The 22,501-nt window shown below is 38.1% G+C and overlaps 1 protein-coding gene across 4 annotated transcripts in view; it reads left to right on the plus strand.

Annotated features, from left to right (window-relative positions):
- Nucleotides 1-22,501, plus strand: part of OTUD4 (OTU deubiquitinase 4) — a 46,857-nt gene that overhangs the window by 21,247 nt on the left and 3,109 nt on the right. For 2 of the 4 annotated variants that reach the window (XM_054717701.1, XM_054717703.1), the window contains exons 8-21: nucleotides 1,674-1,731; nucleotides 1,955-2,072; nucleotides 2,165-2,229; nucleotides 5,416-5,513; nucleotides 6,778-6,881; nucleotides 6,983-7,169; nucleotides 11,253-11,415; nucleotides 13,846-13,969; nucleotides 14,268-14,323; nucleotides 15,051-15,131; nucleotides 15,999-16,137; nucleotides 16,695-16,955; nucleotides 19,221-19,261; nucleotides 20,711-22,215. In XM_054717701.1, coding sequence (XP_054573676.1) covers nucleotides 1,674-1,731; nucleotides 1,955-2,072; nucleotides 2,165-2,229; nucleotides 5,416-5,513; nucleotides 6,778-6,881; nucleotides 6,983-7,169; nucleotides 11,253-11,415; nucleotides 13,846-13,969; nucleotides 14,268-14,323; nucleotides 15,051-15,131; nucleotides 15,999-16,137; nucleotides 16,695-16,955; nucleotides 19,221-19,261; nucleotides 20,711-21,919 — 2,704 coding nt within the window. In that variant the 3' untranslated portion in view covers nucleotides 21,920-22,215. Of the gene's footprint in view, nucleotides 1-1,673; nucleotides 1,732-1,954; nucleotides 2,073-2,164; nucleotides 2,230-5,415; nucleotides 5,514-6,777; nucleotides 6,882-6,982; nucleotides 7,170-11,252; nucleotides 11,416-13,845; nucleotides 13,970-14,267; nucleotides 14,324-15,050; nucleotides 15,132-15,998; nucleotides 16,138-16,694; nucleotides 16,956-19,220; nucleotides 19,262-20,710; nucleotides 22,216-22,501 lie in introns of those variants that run through there. The other 2 variants (XM_054717704.1, XM_054717702.1) reach the window with 2 other exon arrangements.

A 22,501-nucleotide genomic window follows, 5' to 3' on the forward strand; every position in this document is an offset into this window, starting at 1 on the left:
TGATGAGAGAGAAACATCAATCAGCTGCCTCTTGCACACCCCCTACTGGGGATGTGCCCGCAACCAAGGTACATGCCCTTGACCGGAATCGAACCTGGGACCTTTCAGTCCGCAGGCCGACGCTCTATCCACTGAGCCAAACCGGTTTCGGCTGCTATTATAAGTTTAATGCTAGAATGGATTAACTTTGCCCAGGTAAAAATTTTGCTCCATGGTTTTCTCTAGCACCTCTCTGAGTAAGACATGTCATTGAACATAGGAGAAAGTTAATTAGGGAAGGTGTGCTCATTATAATGCTGTTTTTCTTTTTATACTTTATTATTGTAGCCCTTGGAACATGGGAGCCTTTCTCGTTAACTTTTTGCATTATTATAGATTTCTTGTGTCATATTTGGCTTAGGGAAGACAAGGCTTCAAGTAGGGAAGAGTGCTATATAACCATGGCACGATAGGTAGGCATAATGTGACAGCAAGGGGGAAAGACTAGGGATGTTGTTTTACTCTTGTGCCTGGATTCTTTTCACATTGACATTGGCCAGTGCTGAAGTACTGGAAATTATGGGTGCTTTTTAGAAATCTAGACACTAGCTACTTGGAGTCTCTTAAATTTGCTGCACTTAAGGGTGTAGACTTGGGAAATTGTCTTGAAGACTAGAAATTGATTGATTAAGGAGTATAGGACAGAAGAGTATAGGTGGCTCCTCACCTCATCTCCCACTCTACTTGCCATCACTGTTCCAGCCTTGCCAGCCTCTTGTCCACACCAGGATCTTTGCACTTGATTTCTGTTTTTTCTGCCTGGAATACTGAGTAGCCGTATGGTTTGCTATCTCGTTACCTTTACTTACTTATTCAAAAAGACACCTCAACAAGTTCTTTCCTCATCCCACTTTTTATTACTTAAGCCTGTGGCTCAACATTATAATTTTTTCCTAACACCCCCAATAGCACTTACTAGCATTAGCATACTGAATATGGTTTGCATTCATTTCGCTAGATTGTACATCTTTTTGTAGTGGAATATTTTGTTTAATGGATCATCATCTATGTATTTAAAGGAAATTTTTTTACATTGAATGTTTTATAAACCCAATTATTCTACTTACCTTTATTTCAGTTTGTTTTATTGATGATTGAGACAGTAAGAATTACTGATAAGTCTTTGACTTAATATTTTATAAGTCTCACACACACACACACACTTTATTTTTTATATATTTTTAAATCCTCACCCAAGGATTTTTTTCACTGATTTTTAGAGAGAGCGGAAGGGAAGGGGAGAGACGGAGAGAAACATCCATGTGAGAGAGGCCCATAGATAGGTTGGTTGCCTTCCGCATGCGCCCTGACCAGGGCCAGGGCTCAGGCCTGTAACTGAATTGAACCCAGGACCCTTTAGTCCAGCAATTGCCAACCAGTGGTCCACGGTGGTCCGTGATGTCCGAGAGGTTGGCGACCACTGCTTTAGTCCACAGGCCGATGCTCTATCCACTGAGCCAAACTGGTTAGGGCTACTTGCACAGTTTATTAAAATTTTTAAGGGCTCATTGGAATATAGCTTTGACTTTGTGGAATATAACTCTGACTTCTGACATTTTTATGTGAAGTTAGAATAAATTAATTGCATGTCAACACATTTTGTACTAATTATGGTTATGTTTTTTCCTTTATAGGAGAAAAACTACCACTGCTAATGATGTAAATGGATTTAAAGCTCTGTCAAGTGATCAGGTATTTTTTTCTAAAGGTCTTAACTTGTTCTTTAATATAAGAGCTTATGAAAGTGTAGTCTTAATTTTTTTTCTCTTTCTGGTACATTTTCAGTAGAATCACGTGCATCTACTGGGAAATTTTTCAGCAACTTAGTAATTTTTGAAGTTTTCTTTTGTTTTTTTCTTATACATATGTCAAACAAAAATGTTTTATTTTTTTAATCCTGACTTTGTTTGTTTAGCACCTGAAAAACAATGGGAACTCCCAAAGCCTTCCTTTGTCTAGAAAGGTTCTTAAGTCACTCAATCCAGCAGTTTATAGAAATGTGGAATATGAAATTTGGCTCAAATCTAAACAAGGTGAGTTTAAAAATCTGCATTTTCCATAAATTTGTTTTGTGGCACTTGAAAATAATTAAGTCAACTTGATATTATTTTGATATTATTTACAGCTCAACAGAAACGTGATTATTCCATTGCTGCTGGCTTACAATATGAAGTTGGGGATAAATGCCAAGTAAGTGATTATATAGAAGAAAAGATCTTACCTGAAATCTTATTATAATAGGAACCGAGTAAACAGATAAGTTTGAATGTGTTGTTAATTTGGAATTTTAGAATATATCTTTTCATGTATACATTTTCATGGTTTTAAATATTTAGCATTTTTATTCATTTGAATACATTACCAAAATTGTATGTATCTAAAACCATGGCATCCTGTCACAAGATCTTTAAAAAAATAATCTAATTTTTGATAGTGCTTGCTTCAAAGAAGTCACAGTAATATTTTAGATTTTTTTATTATAGTTAGCAAATATTTTATAATTGGTTCAAGCTTGATATTATAGTTCAGTTTGTTTTGCTTATAAAAGTTATCCTGGAAGATTGAGAGGTACATAATGTTTTTCTTTAAAAAAAATAAAAAGATATATCTTTTTATTGATTTCAAAGAGGGAAGGGAGTGGGAGAGAGAGAGAGAGAAACATCAATGATGAGAGGATCATTAATTGGCTGCCTCCTGAATGCCCCGCTCTGGGGCGATTGAGCCTGCAACCGGGCATGTACCCTGACTGGGAATCGAACCATGACTTCCTGGTTCATAGGTTGATGCTGAACCACTGAGCCACGCCATCCAGGTGGTATATAATGTTTTCTGTTGAATTAAGAAAGGAAAGTGGACTGACAATAAGATTTTCATTTACTTTGAATAAACAACTGCTCTGGACTTAAGTAGCTGATTATTAAAGGGGAAAGTTGGATTAGATCAGTGTTTATTTTTTCTTAATCCTCACCAGGGGATATTTTTCCCCTTGCTCTTCAAAGAGAGAGTAGAAGGGAGGGAAGAGGAGGAAAGAGAGGGAGAGAGACACACATCAATGAGAAAGACACATCGATTGCTTCCCGAACGCTCCCTGACTGGGGATGGGGAGCGAACCTGCAACCCAGGTACAGGCCCTTGACTGAGAATTGAATCCGAGACCCTTTGGTATGCTGGGCGATGCTCTAACCACTGAGTAACACCGGCCAGGACAAATCAGTGTTTCTTAACTTGGAGTGATTTTGCATCCCCTCACTCCCTGCTGAGCACAGTCTGCAGACATTTTTTTGTTTCCTAACTGGGAAGGTGGTACTCACATCTAGTGGGTAAAGGCCATGATGCTACCAAATATCCTACAGTGTGCAGGACACCCTTTCCCACTCCCCATGACACAGAATTATCTGGTCCAAGTTTCTTTGCCAAGCTAGACAAACTCTGGAAAAGGTAATTTCCAAAGGTCCCTTTTCTGTTGTTTATGATAAAAATGGACTATTTCCAAAACAAAAGCAATCCACATACACAAAAATTAGTTGGAAGATAATTTTCATCAAAATGGCTTCCATCAAAAAGTGTTGCCTTTTGCCCTGGCCAGGTGGCTCAGTTGGTTGGAGCGCCATCCACCAAAAGGTTTGGGGTTTGATTCCCGGTCAGGTCACATACCTAGTTTGGGGGTTTGATCTCTGGTGGGGCATGTATGAGAGTCAACAATCAATGTTTCTCTCTCACACTGATGTTTCTCCCTCCCTCCCTCCCTCCTTCATTCCTTCCTTCCCTCCCTCCTTCCCTCCCTCCCTCCCTCCCTCCCTCCCTCCCTCCCTTTCTCCCCCACCTCCTTGATTTCTTCCTCCCTCCCCCACCTCCTTGTTTTCTTTCTCTGAAATCAATAAAAACATATCTTCAGGTGAGGATTAAAAGGAAAAAAGTGTTGCCTTTTCAAAACTACCTTACAATAGCCGTTGACAAACATTTCTTCTTGACTTGTGGGGGAAACACTCATTTCCTTTGTTATGAATTGGTTTGTGAAAAGTATCTGATTGACCAGGATTGTGTCTGTGTACTTTTGAGCACTTTTCATAGTGTTCTGGTTTTGGGGTATTTGAAAGGAAAGGAAGAAGAGGATGTAATTCATTTAGGTTCTTCCTTATGGAATTTTCAGAATTGTGCTCTAATTATAGAACAGAATTGTGGAATCTTTGAAGGTAACAAAAGAGTAAAACCAAGGCTTAGGGTTCCCCTCCTTCCCCACCCCTCAACAGAGAAGAGAAGATTGCTTGTCTTATGCTGCATCACTAAAGTTTTGTTACTCATTATTTTAAATCAAGCATATCTTCTTTGAGGTTGCAGTTGCTTTTGGTAGACGCCATTAATAAAGTAGATGATAAAACAGATACTTGTTTTAATTATTTCTGTTTAAGAGTATTTTGTTTCTAATTCTACTTAACTTTCACTTGGATAAAATTTAATTGAAACTTTATTGTGTAAACTGCTAGGAGTCAAAGTTGACTTGTTTATTACTCAAGTAAGCTTGTAAGATGCAGTTTTAACTTTTGGTAAAAAACTTCAGAAAAATCTTTTTGACAAACTCAAAGAGAGGAAGGCAAAGTGTCCTATTTTGATTTGTGAAGAATGAAATCTCAGCTTGAAGACTTTGTCTACTAATAAAAGTACGAGGGTACTCAACGCCATGCAACATGGATGGGCTCTTAGTGCTCCTGGTGTAGTCCTGCCAGATGCCCTATTCATTGTGTATTGTTGGACTATAGAAACACCTCAGGACTTACTCTCCTGTTACAGTTTACTCTTGGAAAATACCACTAGTGTGTTAGAGAAGAGATAGCGGATCTATTTTTAGGGAGGAGAAAGGTCACAGTTACACACAGTAATTGTAATAATACTGTCACGTCCTTCATGTATATGATACATACCTCATTCCATCTCCATCAGTCCTATGACTTTGGTACTATTATTAGCCTTATTTTGCATATGAATTCACTGGAGTATGAGAAGTAACTTGCCCAAGGTCATATTGCCAGTAAGGAGAAATGCCAGGCCTGGAATCCTGGTTGTGTTGTGCCACAATCCTGACTTCAGGACCAGGACAAGATACCTCTCTTGTTAGGAGCCTTAATAGATGGTGCTAATACTTCTTGAACTATTAAGGAAATAATTTAGAACAATTTTGGAAGGATAAACACAAAAGTATTTTAGGAGAGGTACATAAATCTGGGAGGTCAGAGAAACAGATATTGTATACTGTTTTGAAATTAGTTTTGTGTTTAACAATATACATTTCATTTTCTCTTTAATTGGAAACAAAAAAAACTTTAAAAACTGATCATTAATGCAAGGAAGCAGGTGACTGATCTTTCTGGAATTGTTCAGCAGGTTAGGTTGGATCACAATGGAAAATTTTCTAATGCAGACCTTCAAGGGGTTCATTCTGAAAACGGACCAGTTTTGGTTGAAGAAGTTGGAAGGAAGTATGTACTGCTCTTCAAATAAGGCATTTACTGTCTTTTCCACTTGCCTAATGTAATCACGAGCATTTCGAAATGGCTTTCTGTATTTGCAAATTCACTTAAAGGTGTTGCCTATGTGCAGAAATATTTGTTTAGAGCTTTTGAAAAATAGAGTTTAAATTCAGTGTTTTGCATGATGATATAGTTTAAAATAAAAGGAAAACTAATTTTGTCGGTTACTGTTTAAAATGTGCCATTCTTCACAAAGGCATTTTGGGAAATTGACTGTATTATAACTATAAAGTGGGAGCTTTGGAGGACAGGGACCATATTCATTCCTAATGTATTCGGTACTGCATTGCATGTAATTAATTTTAAATAAGTGTCAGACGGAGTAAAATTTTATGGTAGATTTATAGTGTTACTTTATATATATATATATTTTTTTATTGATTTTTACAGAGAGGAAGGGAGAGGGAGAGAGAGTTAGAAACATCGATGAGAGAGAAACATCAATTAGCTGCCTCCTGCACACCCCCTACTGGGGATGTGCTCGCAACCAAGGTACATGCCCTTGACCGGAATCGAACCTGGGACCTTTCAGTCCGCAGGCCGACGCTCTATCCACTGAGCCAAACCGGTTTCGGCAATAGTGTTACTTTAGAATACCTTTTATTTTAGTTGCTGCTGCCCTTACTAGCGATAAAGGTAGTAAGTCACACCTAAACTTTACTATGGAAAATTTTAATCACACATAAATGTCAGGAGCATAATGCAGAGAACCCTAATATACCACCATCCTGGTTCATCAGTTAACAGCATTTAGCAACCTTTTCTAATCTATCCTCCCTAACCCTTTTTAGAAATGGAATTGGAATAATTTAAAAAATCCAGACGTTATACAATTTCTCATATACATTAGGTGCTTTTATGTGTCTTTAGCACAGTAAGGGCTCCTGCCTCTCCCCACCTGAATGACAGTACCATTATCACATCTAACGAATAGCAATCATTCCTTGAGTCTTTTGCTTCAATTGTGATTTAAGGCCATTTAGTCTTCTGGTATTTTGGGGTTTGAAAACACACTTTTGATTTATGTTATCTTTTATTTATTAGAATTATATCGGTTGCTAAATGGCTTTGTTTGCACTTCATTTTTAATATAAGAACTAAAGCTGGAAATTCTTACATAAGTTACAAATAAAATTGCTGTGCTGAATACTTAAGTAGATATCATTGCTATGAGCACTTTAACTTATTACATGTCTTTTCCTTCCTTTTGAAGGCACTCACCGAAGACCCTCAAACCACCTCCCTCAGAAAGCTGGAACACAGTGTCAGGGAAGAAGATGAAAAAACCTTCCCCTTCTGGACAAAATTCCCATTCTGGTAAGAGCACATCAAGTTATTCTTTTTTTGGGGGAGGGGTAAAGATACATGGCATTGTTGATCATAGGAAATTATGAGGTATTTTTGGATTCTTGTCACAGATGCAGATTACAGAGGGCCAAAGAATTCAAGCAAGCCAGTAAAAGCTCCATCAGCACTACCTCCTCGACTCCAGCACCCTTCGGGAGTAAGACAGCATGTATTCTCTAGTCATTCTGCAGGGTCACCGTCTCCGAAACCCTCCAGTGAGCACAAGAATCTTAGCAGGACACCCTCACAGATCATAAGGTAAGGGAGGGGCATTTCTTTTATTTGCCACATTTCATGCTTTTAGTTACAGAATAATATTAAAAGTATCGTTGATAAAATACTATGTGAGGATTTCAGTTCTTCATAGTTCTCTTTAAAGAAATAAAAGTAACTGCAGAGTAAGTCATCTTTATTTTATTTATTTATTTATTTTTTATTGTCTAAAGTTTTACATATGTCTCCCTTTTCCCCAGTTGACCCCCCCCCCACCCACCCAATACCATTCTGACATATGAGGTGGTATTTCGTTGTTTTGATTTGCATCTCTCGGATGATTAGTGACTTTGAGCATGTTTTCATATGTCTCTGGGCCTTCTGTATGTCCTCTTTCGAAAAGTGTCTATTTAGATCCTTTGCCCATTTTTTGATTGGATCGTTTATCTTCCTTTTGTTAAGTTGTATGAGTTCTCTGTAAATTTTGGAGATTAAACCTGTGTCTGAAATAGTGTTTGCAAATATGTTCTCCCATGCAGTGGGTTTTCTTGTTGTTCTGCTCATGGTTTCTTTAGCTGTGCAGAAGCTTTTTATTTTATTTTCTCCTTAGTCTCCATTGCCCTAGGATCTGTGTCTGTAAAGGTATTGCTACCACATATGTCTGCTATTTTGCTGCCTATGGATTCTTGTAGGACTTTTCATGGTTTCCTGTCTTACATTTAAGTCCTTTAGCCATTTTGAGTTTGTTTTTGTGTATGGTGTAAGTTGGTGATCTGGTTTCATTTTTTTGCATGTATCTGACCAAATTTCCCAGCACCATTTATTGAAGAGACTGTCTTGACTCCATTGTATGCTCTTGCCTCCTTTATCAAATATTAATTGAGCATAATGGCTTGGGTTGATTTCTGGGTTCTCTGTTCTGTTCCATTGGTCTATATGTCTGTTCTTGTGCTAGTACCAGGCAGTTTTGAGAACCATGGCTTGGTAATATAGCTTGATATCTGGTATTGTGATCCCTCCAACTTTGTTCTTCTTTCTCGGGATTGCTGTGGCTATTCGGGGTCTTTTTTTTTATTCCAGATGAATTTTTGGAGAGTTAGTCATCTGTATTTTTGAATAATTCCCCCCCCCCCAATAATTGGGAGATCTTAGCTAGGTCTTATTCTGGCACTTAATAGTTGTCTGGTAGTTTGTAATAAGTTAATACTGAATTCCAAATCGAATTTCTAATTTCTTGGAGGGTGACGATGTTTTCCTTTATATAGGAACTTAAATCAGTTAAGATGGTTGGTTTACTTTGTTCTAATAACTTTGTATTGTTTGGGTTAATGTGTCTAATACCAAATGGAGTTACAAGTTGAGGGTCATGTAATCATGATTATCAGCATTCTGACTGAATAAATATCCAGACACAGATGAACTTCAGGGTCATAATTTCCTGTGTTACGGATTTTATTTTTTTCTTAATCTGCCCTCCCATGGAGTAGTTTATATCCCTTTAAAGGAGCTTTATTTGAGAGGGTGTGTCTTAAGTGGAGGCTGTTCTTTTCATGCAAATGTGGCCATGTTTCTGGGCACTGCAGCCCTTATAGGTTACTGTGACCTATGCCTCTCTTTCCCCTATTGTCTGAACAGCTGTAGCTTCAGCTTATGTGCTTGACAAGTTCTAGTCTTTAGTTCCTTTATTTTTTGCATTTGGGCATTTCCCTTTCTTGGGATATACTTAACATTTTTTCATTAAAGATCGTTTATATAACATAACATCTTCAAGACAATTGTAGGTTCTTAGGCTGACATGTTACCAATACTGTGTTAGTTTCCTGGGGTTGTTGTAGCAAGGTACCACAAACTGGGTGGCTTAAAACAATAGAAATTTATTAAAGTTCTGAAGGCCAGAAGTCTGAACTCAAGTTGTTAGTAGGGCTATGCTGTCTTGACGACTCCAGGGGAGAATCTGTTTCATGCATCTCTTCTGCTTCTGCTGTTGCCTGTAGTCCTCTCTGTGCAGGGACATTCCTGGCCCATGGTAGGTGACCTCTCCCAACAGACAGAATTTGTGTCCATTAATCAACTAGTTATGGCTGAAGTCTGTTTGGATATTGACCAGACTCCACTAGCATTTGGTGGCATCTTACTCAAAGCAGGCAAAGTACCTAAGAGATCTGACTTATTTTGAATATAGACTTTGGAAACCTAAAAATGTGAAGTAAACATAGCAAGGTCATAGGTAGAAATGAATTTTATTTTTTTAATAGACTGGAAAAGAAGCATTTTTTTTCCCTTGAACACAAGGAAACTGTACTCTTCAGTGTCTTACAGATTAAAAAAGAAAATACACATAGGCTACTAAATGGCTAATTTGAAATATACTTTTGTTTACCACAAATAATTTCTATCCAGTATGTTTCTGCTCTTGAATCCAATCTCCTAGGCATTGGTAGAATGATCAGACAGATATGAAATGTCTCCGTAGCCTTAGGATCAGTTTCTGCTTTGTGTGTTAGCTGTATAATACTTGGTATATGAAACACTTGATGGCAGAAGGCAGTAGGTAATACATAGACATGAAGTTTTTAGAGAATGTTTGCCATTGTGATTGATTACATAGAAACCTATTTGTATTTGCAGTTAGTATCCCTTCTCCACTGTATGTATGGAGTGGATTTTACTATTATATTAAAAGAAATTTAGAGACGGCTGATGATCAAATATTTAAAGTAAGATTTTAAAAAATTAAGTCTAGAATTTTATAGTTAATAGTCCCCTGGATTTAAGCCCATTAGAGTTTATCTTTCTAATGTTCAACACATTAGTTTTGAATTATTCTACTTACAGAAAATAATCTTTATTTTAGCCATAAGACCCTCATGACCTCACCTTTCATTTCTTTCTCATTTGTCTCTTTCTTTGAAAAAAATAAAAGTGTAATAAAAACCAAGCAGGGTTGCTGTTCGTGGTTGCATTATGTGAATGCTGAAAATGATAGTAATATCATTGCTGAATATTTTTCCTACAGTTAGGTGCAAATAGGGAGGATTTGGTTCTCTTTGTAGTGGGTGAGGATAAGATGGACCGTTTTGGTGTCAGGATGGACATGGTATAAGGTTGTGTTAACTTTCCAGACTCTTGGCATTTGCTGACTCGTCTTAGGAGTCTTCCATGACTGGGGTTTGAGAAGGACTGGTCAAAGATTATGAGGGTCCAGTTTGCTCCCCTGCTTTTCCCCCCCAATTTTGGGGTTGGCATTTGCCTTGTTAGAATTCGGGTGTGTTTTTTTAAGTGGGACAATCTGAGGACATAAAGTGGCTGTTCCTTATTTTAGATGTAAAAAAATCATATGATACTATTGTGTCCTTCCCACTTTGGTTCGGATTATATGTTCATATTGTGACAACATATTTTTCCTTTAGGTTTTGACTTTTCATTTCCCACTGTTGTGAAACTGTTAGACACAGTAGAAATAGTATTCATATTGCCTATAATAGTTACAAGTCTTACAAAATCAATAGGAATGTGTTACAGGCTACTAAGTTGTATGCATGAATTTTTTTTCATCCTTATTTGACCAAAATTATACTGAGATGACAGGTCTTATCTGTGTGGTTAGTATGTAGCCTGGCACATTTTAATATTTATTCTTTCTAGCTTTACATTTCCCTTGGTGGAATCAAAAAGCGGAGGATGGTCCTGTTGTTTCCTTTGATGTTGCCCTTAGAACAGAGAAGTAGAATGCTTTTGAGACCTAAACTAATAACTTTCCCTTTCTTTTGAAAGTAAATTCTTATGAAAATATTAACATGTGGGGTAAAGAAATATACGCAGTACTTACATTTCTGCTCTGATGGAAAGGAAAAAAACAACCCTCAATTATTTCTTTATCACTTTCTTTTTTTTTTTCTTTTTCTACCTCTCCCTATTATAAGTTTGTCTTCTTGATTCTGTTATGTAGCGTGCATGATGCTTCAGGAGATTCCGTTTGGTAAACATTTATTATTCAGGTTGCCAAAAGTTCTATAGTCACTGTGTAGTTAAATTAGGTAAATATTTGTATTGACAAAACAGGTTATTTTATTTTAGGTAGTCAATACATTTGTCTTTTTTTTGTGACAAAAATGTTTTATTTAACAGAAAACCTGATCGTGAGAGAGTTGAGGATTTTGAGCACGCCAGTCGAGAATCTAATTATTTTGGCCTCTCCCCAGAAGAGCGCAGAGAGAAGCAAGCTATAGAAGAATCTCGATTACTTTATGAGATTCAAAACCGAGATGAACACGCTTTCCCAGCCCTTTCCGTATGTATAAAAAAGTTATTGGCTTGAAATCTCTCCTTAATAGAAGCTAACTCTTGAACAACATGTGTTTGAACTTTGTAGGTCAACTTATAATGCAGATTTTTTTTCAATAACCACAGTTGGCTTTCTGAATTCCCCTGGTTTCCCATCTGCAGATTCAACTAATCACAGAATCTGTGGATGTGGAAGACAAACTGTATGCATTCTTTTGTGTCATTTTATATAAGGGACTTGAGCATCCATGGATTTTGGTATCTGTTTGGAGTCCTGGTACAAATCCCCTATGCATACTGAGGGACACCTGTAGCTAAGTTTTTGGGGAGTTAAAAGTTATACACAGATTTTCGATTGCCTGGGAGAGGTTGGCACCCCTAAACCTCCTGTTGTTTAAGGGTCAACTGTAGTTTTTATATTAAACCATAACTTTATATTAAACCATAAGACTAATAATTTGTAAACTGAAGGGTACCTTGCCCTGGCTGGTGTGGCTCAGTTGGTAGGAGCATCATCTGTATACCAAAAGATGTGTTCCCATCAGGGCACATGCCTAGGTTGCTGGTTAGGTACCTGGCCCTGGTTGGAGTGTGTGCAGGAGACAACTGATCGATTTTTCTCTCTCAAACATCAATGATGAAAGGGAATCATAAATCGGCTGCCTCCTGCATGCCCCCTACTGGGGATCGAGCCCGCAACCTGGCCATATGTCCTTGACCAGTATTGAACCTGGGACCCTACAGTCCACAGGCCAAGGCTCTATCCACTGAGCCAAACCAACTAGGGCTCTTTAGGTTTCTTAATTATTTTGGTGGAGTCAGAAGGGAAAACAGTTCTCATGTAGAGTTAAGTCAGTGGTTTGTGAAGAGGGCTCATTGGCAGGATAGGGGAATGTGGTTCAGTTTGGGGCACTGGAAGCCATGCAACTATGGCTTTGAAGTACTGGTAAGTGGTACTAAAGGACCTTTGATCCAGAATGTTGGTTGGACACCTTTTCTCAACAGTAGATTAAACAAAATGAAATGTTACAGAAGGCTTCCCGGTATACCAATGTAAAACATTAAATAATGTCCCTCACACTCAATTATCTGTCCACTGGCCTCTGTGGAGTCTTTTAGAGGTGTGAGATTCTTGGTTGAAAACAGCTCCTCTGGAATAATAGTTCAGTCTGAAATAGGGTTTGGAGCTTAGGCATTATTAGACATGGGTTGTGTGTTAACTATATTTATCTTTATGTAACACTAGAGGCCCAGTGCACGAAATTTGTGCACTCAGGGAGGGGTGGGTCCCTCAGCCTGGCCTGCGCCCTCTCACAGTCTGGGAGCCCTTAGGGGATGTTTGACTGACGGCTTAGACCCACTCTCCCTGGGGAGCAGACCTAAGCCGGCAGTGAGACATCCTTAGCACTGCTGCAGAGGCGGGAGAGGCTCCCACCACTGCCGCTGTGCTTGCCAGCCATGACTCCGGCTTCTGGCTGAGCGGTGCTCCCCCTGTGGGAGTGCACTGACCACCAGGAGGCAGCTCCTGCATTGAGCGTCTGCCCCCTAGTGGTCAGTGCGCGTCATAGCGACTGGTCATTCTGCTGTTCGGTTGATTTGCATATTAGCCTTTTATTATATAGGATGTTATTTTTCCATAATATTTAGATTTTAAAAGAGCCACAAATCATTTAAGCTTGTACTCATAGCTTTTTGTCCTTTTTCAGTTAGTGAATGGTAAGAATATGACTACTGTAATGTAGGAATACAATGTGAAAATTTTGATTGTCAGAATGGAGTTATACTCATCATTTTTAGATTACTAGTAGGCAGTTTGAATCCTGTCTTGTCTTCTAGAAAACTCCTAAGATCCTCTTCACAGCTCTGTGTAATATTTACTTAGTACCAGAACAGGAGAGGACCTTCAATGATAATTTAGCTTAAAAACCTGACTTATTCCAGTCCTTTTGTTACACCAGTTAGAAGGTTAGATCTCATGCAGCGCTTACATGATTTGCTGGAGGTCAGTAGTATTTCAGTGAATAACAATCATAGTGCACTGTATCTGTTAATTTGCACTTGGGTATCTTTTCCTGCGAAAGGACTGTGGCTCCACAATAGCTGTTTTTGAAGGTTGCTATGAAGGGTGCTTGCTATTCTTCGTGCAAAGAATATAAATATAGATTGCAAGGTGAAAGTTTGGTCAGAGCAGCTTTCCCAAATAAGGATATGAAGAAGTGTTAAAATAATTTAGGCCAAAGGTCTGTCTGATTGCCTAACACCTAGACTTATTAATAAGCCTATAACTGTAGAGGACATAATTAAATATGAATCTTCAGTCCTATTTTTGGAACTATAAAGACACGGCTATGAATTTTGAGATTTTTAATCAGATGTGCAAAGAATATATTTATGGGTAAATCTTTAACATAAAGTGTTGGGTTTTGTTCATTTGAAGAGTTCATCAGTCAGTCAGTCATCTTCTCAGAGTAGCAATCCATGCATCCAGAGAAAATCATCGTATGTGAGTGATAGAAAAGGAAGCAGGCGGAGAATGGATACCGAAGAACGAAAAGATAAAGGTATGTTATTTCATCATTTGAAAGCATGTGCTGGAGTTCTGTGTCTGGTTTAAAGTCATCCATTGGAAAAGAACTCTTAAAATCAGTAAGCAGTTTAATGTCATATATATCACTGTTGCTGACAGAAACTGACTCAGGCTAACGCTCCTGTTAAATAAATGTCATTCTGAAAACTATATTTTCACTGACTAAATGATGCAAATAGTACTTTTGGCTTTCTATATTTTTATATTTTGTTTTTCTGTTTTCAAACCTAGTGGCTGATGCTGTCTTTGTTTTTAATCTTGATCTGTTACAGACTCTAGCCATGGACATACTCACCTGGATAAAAAACCTGGGCCAAGCACATCAGAGGTAAATGTTTTAAATACTAATTGCATCTTTTCATTTTCCTTATAACACTGTGATAATAATATATCAGGAAGAAGCAGTAGGAAATGATGACTTCATTTGATAACTGTCAGGGAAGTAGAAAAGTAGAGAAAAAATGGGGAAAAGATAGTAGTGCTAGAGGAGAATTCACTCACAAATTGTAACCATTTCTTGTAGGGTACATTATGATGACCTATCTGAATTGGTGGGGAGTAGCTTTTCCAATAATCTTTAGTAGATTGAGATTAAAAAAAAACCAAAACTCCACCTGAGTATATGTTCATTGATTTTAGAGTGAAGAAAGGAAAAAGACAGAAACATTGATGTGTGAGAGAAACATCGATTGGCTTCCACCTGTATGTGCCCGACCAGTAATCAAACCCGCAACCTTTTTGGTGCACGGGACGACACTCTAACCGAGCCACCTGGCCAGGGCAGTAGGTTGAGGTTTTTAAAGGAAAAGTGTGCTCTTTGAAATTACGTCCCCAATAAAAATGTCCTAGTAGTTTGATATAAAAGATGTGCAGGCAGTGTTACTATCTGATGAAGACCAGATGTAATGGAAAAAAAGACCATTGAGAGGGTTCAGTCACGTGCAGGTAGGGTGGACAATAAAGGCAACCGCTATGATCCTAGAATGTGTGTCTTTGAAATACAAAATTACGTTTTTGGTGTTTGTTTTTGTTTGTTTTGTTTTTTGCTTCTAAAGAATATAGGTGATGATAAGTGTGCAAGAATTTCATCACCATCAAAGTCAAAGAAATTAGAGTGCCCACCTCCTACAGAACAAGTAAGTACATTGTTGCATCTGTTATGGAAGGCTCCCTTCTCTGGGTCTCTTAGCTCTGTATTTGATAACATTCAAAAACAGAAAACATGTATATAGAAAATGGGAGGATATATTTTAACATCATAATTTGGATAGCTGTAATTTTTTATAATGCTGATGTTCAGAATGTTCCCAGTTTTTATGGGGTTTTATTTTTAGGTACACTATTTTTTGGACATAGAAGTCATTCTTCTGAATTGATTTTGGATAAGTTTGTATTTGGTGGGTTGGCTTTGATTTTGGAATTTTCTACTTTAAAAACTTTTCAGTTGTCTCCATTCTTAACAGTTCTTTCATGGAAGGTAGGGAATGTAATAAAGAGATTAGAAAAAAAAAATGTTTAAAGAGCCATATCACCAGCTTTTGAATTTAATGATGAAGGAACCTGAGTTCTATCAGGCATTTTGATTCTTGGTCTAATACAGGCCTAGAGAAAGGTGGTAGTTTTTGCCTTTCAGTTAACATCCTTATGTCAGTTAGAAAGCATATACAGTTTTGTGGCATGTCTTTGTGTGAAGAACTATTCTTAGTAACTCATGAATTTCAAAGTGATTTCAATGGTTTTGCTTCCTTGCCTTAAAAGCATTGTGTTCAGTGCTTCGAAGTTTGTTTCTAACTCTGCCAATGACTTCTGTGACTTTCGGCAGGCAATCCCTGTTTAGAATCAAATTTGTTTGTTTGGCATTTTTAGCTACGGTGCTTTTTTTCTTTCATTTATAAGATCAGAAAGACCATTTATATAGAAGCTGCAGTAGAAAGGTAGGCAACTCAGAGTACATTTGGTGGTTAAAATGAACTCTTACCTCTTTTCACCCTCTCTTTTTGAAGAAGCCAGCAGAACATGTGTCTTTGTCAAATCCAGCTCCCCTTCTGGTTTCTCCAGAGGTACATCTAGCTCCTGCGGTGCCTTCTTTACCAGCCACTGTGCCAGCCTGGCCAAGTGAGCCTACATCTTTTGGACCAACAGGTTAGTTACGAATTTTAAAAATCCAATGAACCATCCAACATAAGCTTTCCAAGTTAGAGACTTCAAATGTTCGAGTGAGAGCTTGATCTTAGAGTAGGGTTAGATATATGGAGCCTCTTTTTTGCGATCCTCTGCTCTTCTTTGCTTCCAGTGTGGAATTCATTTGAGATATGCCCTCAACATCCCAGGAGGAAGATGTGTGAGCTGGTTATCTCTACTGGTTGCTTTGGTTACTCAGCACTGACACCAAAGTTTCCTTCCCCACGGACCAGTTCTAATGACCCTCATTGAACCCTTTGCCAGGCTCTGTGTACATATGTTTGTAAGAGCTACACTCATGACATTGATGCAAAGCTTGTTTCTTGAGTTCATTTTCTCCTGTATGTCAGGAGGGTCCTTGGTTAATATAAAAAGTTTCTTCGTATTGCTTAAGTACACATCTTTTTAACAGCTATATAATTTGTATAGCATTCTTTACTTGTTACCTTAATGTAAACTTATATTTGTAGAAAATTATTTTCATATTTTTATAGTTTTTGATTCCTTTTCTTTTGTAGGTGTCCCTGCTCAAATCCCAGTTTTATCAGTGACACAGACCCTGACCACTGGACCTGATTCTGCCGTGTCCCAAGCTCATTTAACACCCTCTCCAGTTCCTGTGTCAATACAGGCAGTTAACCAGCCCTTGATGCCTTTGCCTCAGACACTGAGCCTTTACCAAGACCCACTCTACCCTGGGTTTCCTTGTAATGAAAAGGGAGATAGAGCCATTGCACCACCTTATTCACTGTGTCACACTGGAGAGGACCTACCTAAAGGTGAGCTGCTTCTCCAAGTTAAAACTGATTTTATTTGTCAAGTACTGATACAGGTTGAGTGAGAGATGTACTAGGTGTACCGGTTAATAATGCGGATTTTTTTCAGTAGATGGAGTTACACATATGTTGATACATACGCGATTTGATATGTATGCTATTTTGTTGTATTGACAACAAGCTTCAAAACTTCATATGTCAAGTTTTCTGAAGGTGTTAACATGATAGATATTTTTTACACTTAAAAATGTCGAACTTCGTGCCCAAAAAAGAGCATTTGCAGGAAGTTTTAATTCATTACTTTATTTTGTGCTGCTGAATAGTTCAGGAAGCTTATGGTGAACATTCTCCATCTCAAGATACTTGTGAACGCTGGTTTAAACACTTTAAAAGTGATGATTTCGATGTGAAAGACAAAGATGTCCAGGTCAACTGAAAAAGTTTGAAGACCAACAATTATAAGCATTATTGGATGAAGATGCGTGTCAAACTCAGAAACAACTTTCAGAAAGCTTAAACGTTGCTCAGCAAACAATTTCCAGTTGTTTACAAGCAGTGGGAAAGATTTTAAAGGAAGGAAAATTGGTGCCACATCAACTGAACGAAAGACAAATGGAAAACTGAAAAGTCATCAATAAAATGTTGCTTCAACGGCATGAAAGAAAGTCTTTTTTGCATCGAATTGTGACTGGCTGAAAAGTGGATTTATTTTGAGAATCCCAAATGCACAAAATCATAGGTTGATCCAGGTCAACCATCAACATTGACTGCAAGGCCAAATCGCTTTGGAAAGAAGACAATGCTCTGCGTTTGGTGGGATCAGGAAGGTGTGGTGTATTATGAGCTTCTAAAACCAGGTGAAACCATTAATACTGATCGCTACCGACAACAAATAATCAATTTGAACCATGCTTTGATCGTGAAATGACCAGAATGTTCCAGAAGACACGGCAAAGTAATTTTGCTTCATGATGACGCACCATCACACACTTCAAAACCAGTTAAAGACACGTTAAAAGATCTTGCCTGGGAAGTATTAACCCACCCGCCATATTCACCAGACCTTGCTCCTTCAGATTACCACTTGTTCCGATCGATGGCACATGCACTTTCTGAGCAGCACTTCAAAACGTACGAAGAAGTGGGAAATTGGGTCTCTGAATGGTTTGCCTCAAAACAAGCAAGTTCTATAGGGACGGTATCCACAAATTACCTGAAAGATGGGGAAACGTGTAGCTATTGATGGACATTACTTTGAATAAAGCACTTTGGAGGTTTCTCTTGAAATTATCATGTTTTCTTTGATTATAAAATCCGCTATTATTAACCGGTACACCTAGTAAGTAGAAGTCAGAGGTCATGTTGCCACGTTAGTCTCTACTTGGGGAAGGATAGCAGAGGTTTGGCTATTAGTCACTCACTCTGCTTCAGCTTGTGGTTTGATTGGGATTATGTTTTTTTATATGTTTGGTAGCTGCATCCTGATCCTCCCCCCACCCCCATCATTTTTAAAAAAAACTGTTTAAAACCATTTTGAATTAATAACTAAACATTTAATGACTTTTTCCATCACTAATTACTTCATGAAAAATTATAGGGAATGAATATAATAAATAATAGCTGTCATTACAGTACTACATGCAACAATTTATAAAATAATTCTTTTTAAATTTACCTGTCCCCTTTAAAGGAATTTTAGGTGCAAAATTTCCTAATTCTAGAAAAAGTAATGCAATGACTGTTTATATGCTCCCTATCTGGATTTTTGTGGATACTTTTGTTTTATTATTCAGTGGCTTGATGTTTAAGTCTGTGAGTAAACTGGATAATGTCAAATGATTACCTTAGCTGATGTTATCCTATTAATCTTATGTTAGTAATGAATTAGGTTTATGTTGGTTGTATCTTTAAACCCCAACATTTTTATTTCATATTATTTTAAATCCCACAGAGAAGTTGAAAAGGAAATATAGTGAACACCCGAGTTTCCTTCACACAGAGTTAATTTAAATCAGATAAAAATCTCAATTTAAGGTATTTTGGGACTTAGATGTAAGTAGCATAGACAAAGTATATTGAACCTGGAATTACCCTATAGAATCAGAGCCTGGTTTTGGTTATGTTAGTTTTTTTCCATGTTTTATAATACAGGCTAGAGAAAACAATTCCAGTAGGTAAAAATGTCTTTAGAACTTTGTTTGAGAATAATGAAAAAAAGTGTTTGAACGTATAATTATAGTGAGTGATGATTATGTTATTTATTTTCAGATAAGAACATTCTTCGATTCTTCTTTAATCTTGGTGTAAAGGTATTTACATTTTATCATTTTAAAGTTATTTTCAAGTAAACAGATTTAAATTCTTATTATTTAGTTATCCTGAGTAAATTCCCTAAGATTTACTAAATCTCATTATCTTAAGTACTAGCATTTTCAGAATTGTGCAGTATTTTTCTCTTTGGTGGTGGTTGAGGCTCCAATTTTTGATCCATTTTCCTTTTAATGGGCAGTGATTTAACCCTGTGAGTATGTTCAGGAGATGGCTCTGTCCCTGGGTGGCCTAGTGGAAATACCCTCACTGAGGGAGTGAGCCATCTGGGTTTGAAGTTCTGCTCCATCACTTTTTAGCTGGATAGCTCTGGACAAGTCATTTAATGTATCTGAGCCTAGCTTTTTGAATTTATGGAATGGGGGTAGCATTCTTCTACCTGCCTCATTGTTTAAAGGATCAAGGAAATACCATGTAAAAGTACCCCTATAGAAGGTGGGGTGTTCACTAGTGGAGTGGAGGACTCCTTTGGGAAGTGGTCAGCCAAACAATAGTTTGTCTTAGAGAGGCTGGGGAACTCTTCGTCCTTGTCAGTGCTGTGTTGTCTCCTGTCTTGGATTGATTTCTGTGGGCCCTAAACTGTTAAAATATGAAATGAAGTGCCCTACTGTAGCCTACTGACCAGTTCATAAAAGGAGACTTGGTTAATTTCACCATCTACTGCATTTCTTTGCCTAAATTTATATTTATCCAGTTAATTTTGGCTTTAGCTAAAGTAGCCACTTAGCTGGTAAATTGTGTGTGTGTGTCTTTTGCTGATCCTTTGTAGGAAAAGAATTTGGTGTACTTCATTTTCAGTATTGCCCTTCTCTGATTAGGAGTCTCACTTTTATCTTTGTGGAGTGCTCTGGGGTCTCCTAGAACTGTGGATTCTAACCTTGGGGGTCATCTACTTCTATACTAGCATTTTTCTGGTAGAGCAGGTCCAGACCAGTTATTTAGTTGGCATGGGTTCACACAGTGAGCTAGTGATAGAGCCAAAATACAAATGCAGGTCGAGCTATACAGCCAATAATTGAGGTACTTGAAGCTGGAGGCTCAAGTGCTTGCTGTTGGTGGCTTTTTTTTTTTTTTTTTTTTTTTGTGGTAGCTTTTGAGATCCGTATCACCCATAATTGTTTTCGTGCAGTTATATCCAAAGAATGAAATTAATGGTCATGATAATCTTTGGGTAGGTTCATTATATTGTCATTTGTCAACATCTATACAGGACTTTGGATTGGTTTCAGGATAGGACAAGGAATGGAGTTTTAGAGCAGTCTTGATTTTGTAATTCCTTTCCATGTTGTCTCTCAGTGATGTAGTACTTGGACTGCAGATTTATATGCTCTTTGTAGACATAAGAAACTTATCTTGAGCCCACTTTAAACTTTTAACCTCCTTTTGTTTTTCTTTTTAACTGTTTTTTTTTGTTTGTTTGTTTCTTTTAGGCATATAGTTGTCCTATGTGGGCTCCACATTCTTACCTGTATCCTCTGCACCAGGCTTACCTGGCAGCCTGCAGGATGTACCCAAAGGTCCCTGTCCCTGTGTATCCTCAAAACCCTTGGTTCCAAGAAGCTCCTGCTCAGAATGAAAGTGATTGTACCTGTGCTGATGCACACTTTCCTATGCAGACTGAGCCCAGTGTTAATGGTCAAATGCCACAGGCAGAGATTGGACCACCAACATTTTCTTCACCTCTGGTTATCCCTCCATCTCAGGTGTCTGAAAGTCATGGACAGTTGTCTTACCAGGCTGATCTTGAATCTGAAAACTCTGGGCATCTTCTTCATGCTGAATATGAAGAGTCACTAAGTGGCAAGAATATGTTCCCACAACCGTCCTTTGGACCTAATCCATTCTTAGGCCCAGTTCCCATTGCACCTCCTTTCTTTCCTCCTGTTTGGTATGGGTACCCTTTTCAGGGATTCATAGAAAGTCCAGTAATGAGGCAGAATATTGTTCTGCCTTCTGATGAGAAAGGAGAATTGGACCTACCCTTGGAAAATCTGGATCTGTCTAAACAAGGTGGTTCAGCTTCAGCAGGTGAGTTTCAGGAGGCCAGATGTGAAGACACACAGCATGCTCTCCCTGAAGCAGATGTGCGTGAGCATGAAGGCCGGGCAGAGCAGTCGTCCCAGACACCCAAGGCAGATCTGGCATTGGTTCCCATCCCTCCAGGAGCAGAGGGAAAGGCTCATCTTCCCACTCAGAATCTAAACAGAGAGAGAGAGACTGTGCCTGTTGAACCTGAGCCTAAAAGGACCATTCCAAGTCTGAAAGAAAAACCAGAAAAAGTGAAAGATCCTAAGACTGCTGCTGATGTGGTCAGTGGGGCCAACTCTGTGGATAGCAGACTACAGAGACCAAAAGAAGAGAGTTCAGAAGATGAGAATGAAGTGTCTAATATTCTGAGAAGTGGTAGATCAAAGCAGTTCTATAATCAGACGTATGGAGGCAGGAAGTACAAAAGCGATTGGGGCTATTCTGGTAGGGGAGGATATCAACATACAAGAGGTGAGGAGTCCTGGAAAGGGCAGCCAAGCAGAAGCCGAGATGAAGGTTATCAGTACCATCGAAATGGCAGAGGACGGCCCTATAGGGGGGATAGGAGGAGGTCAGGGATGGGAGATGGCCATCGGGGACAACACACTTGATGGCTATTGTTGCAGTGTATTAGAGCAGAAACTTTTCTTAGGTGGAATGTTTCTAAAGGCTTTAAAAAAATACATTAAAATAAAAACCCAAATTGGAACTATCTCCTCCCCTCCCCCTTTACCCTCACTTCTATTTTGGACAAGAGATTTTGGATATGTGTTCAAGGGGGCAGGTGAATTCCTGGCGTTGCCATTTCTCTTTGTTCAAAATCTGTTTATTTATGGGGTGACTGCCCCCATAAGTAGAAAATAAGTTTGTTAAAGTATTTTTTATAAACAGCTTAATATAAAACATAGATTTATTGTTTGTTTGTTTTTCCCTTATATAAGATTAATTTCAAATGTTGGAAATGTGTGCTGTATAGTGTTTACTAAAGTGACAAGAAAAGACACCATTTGACACATGATAGATTCCAAAACATAACATTGCACCAAATAGAAATGTATATTTTATTATGCAATGCCTTAGTCATAAACTGGGCTCAAACAGTTCTTAGGCTAAAACACTGTTGTCTTTTGAAATGCTTCCAACCCAAAGGCCTTTCATCTCAATATCTGTCAAACTTGAATAATGTCTTCTTT

The sequence above is a fragment of the Eptesicus fuscus genome, chromosome 6 (assembly GCF_027574615.1).
Source record: "Eptesicus fuscus isolate TK198812 chromosome 6, DD_ASM_mEF_20220401, whole genome shotgun sequence".
NCBI lineage: Eukaryota > Metazoa > Chordata > Mammalia > Chiroptera > Vespertilionidae > Eptesicus > Eptesicus fuscus.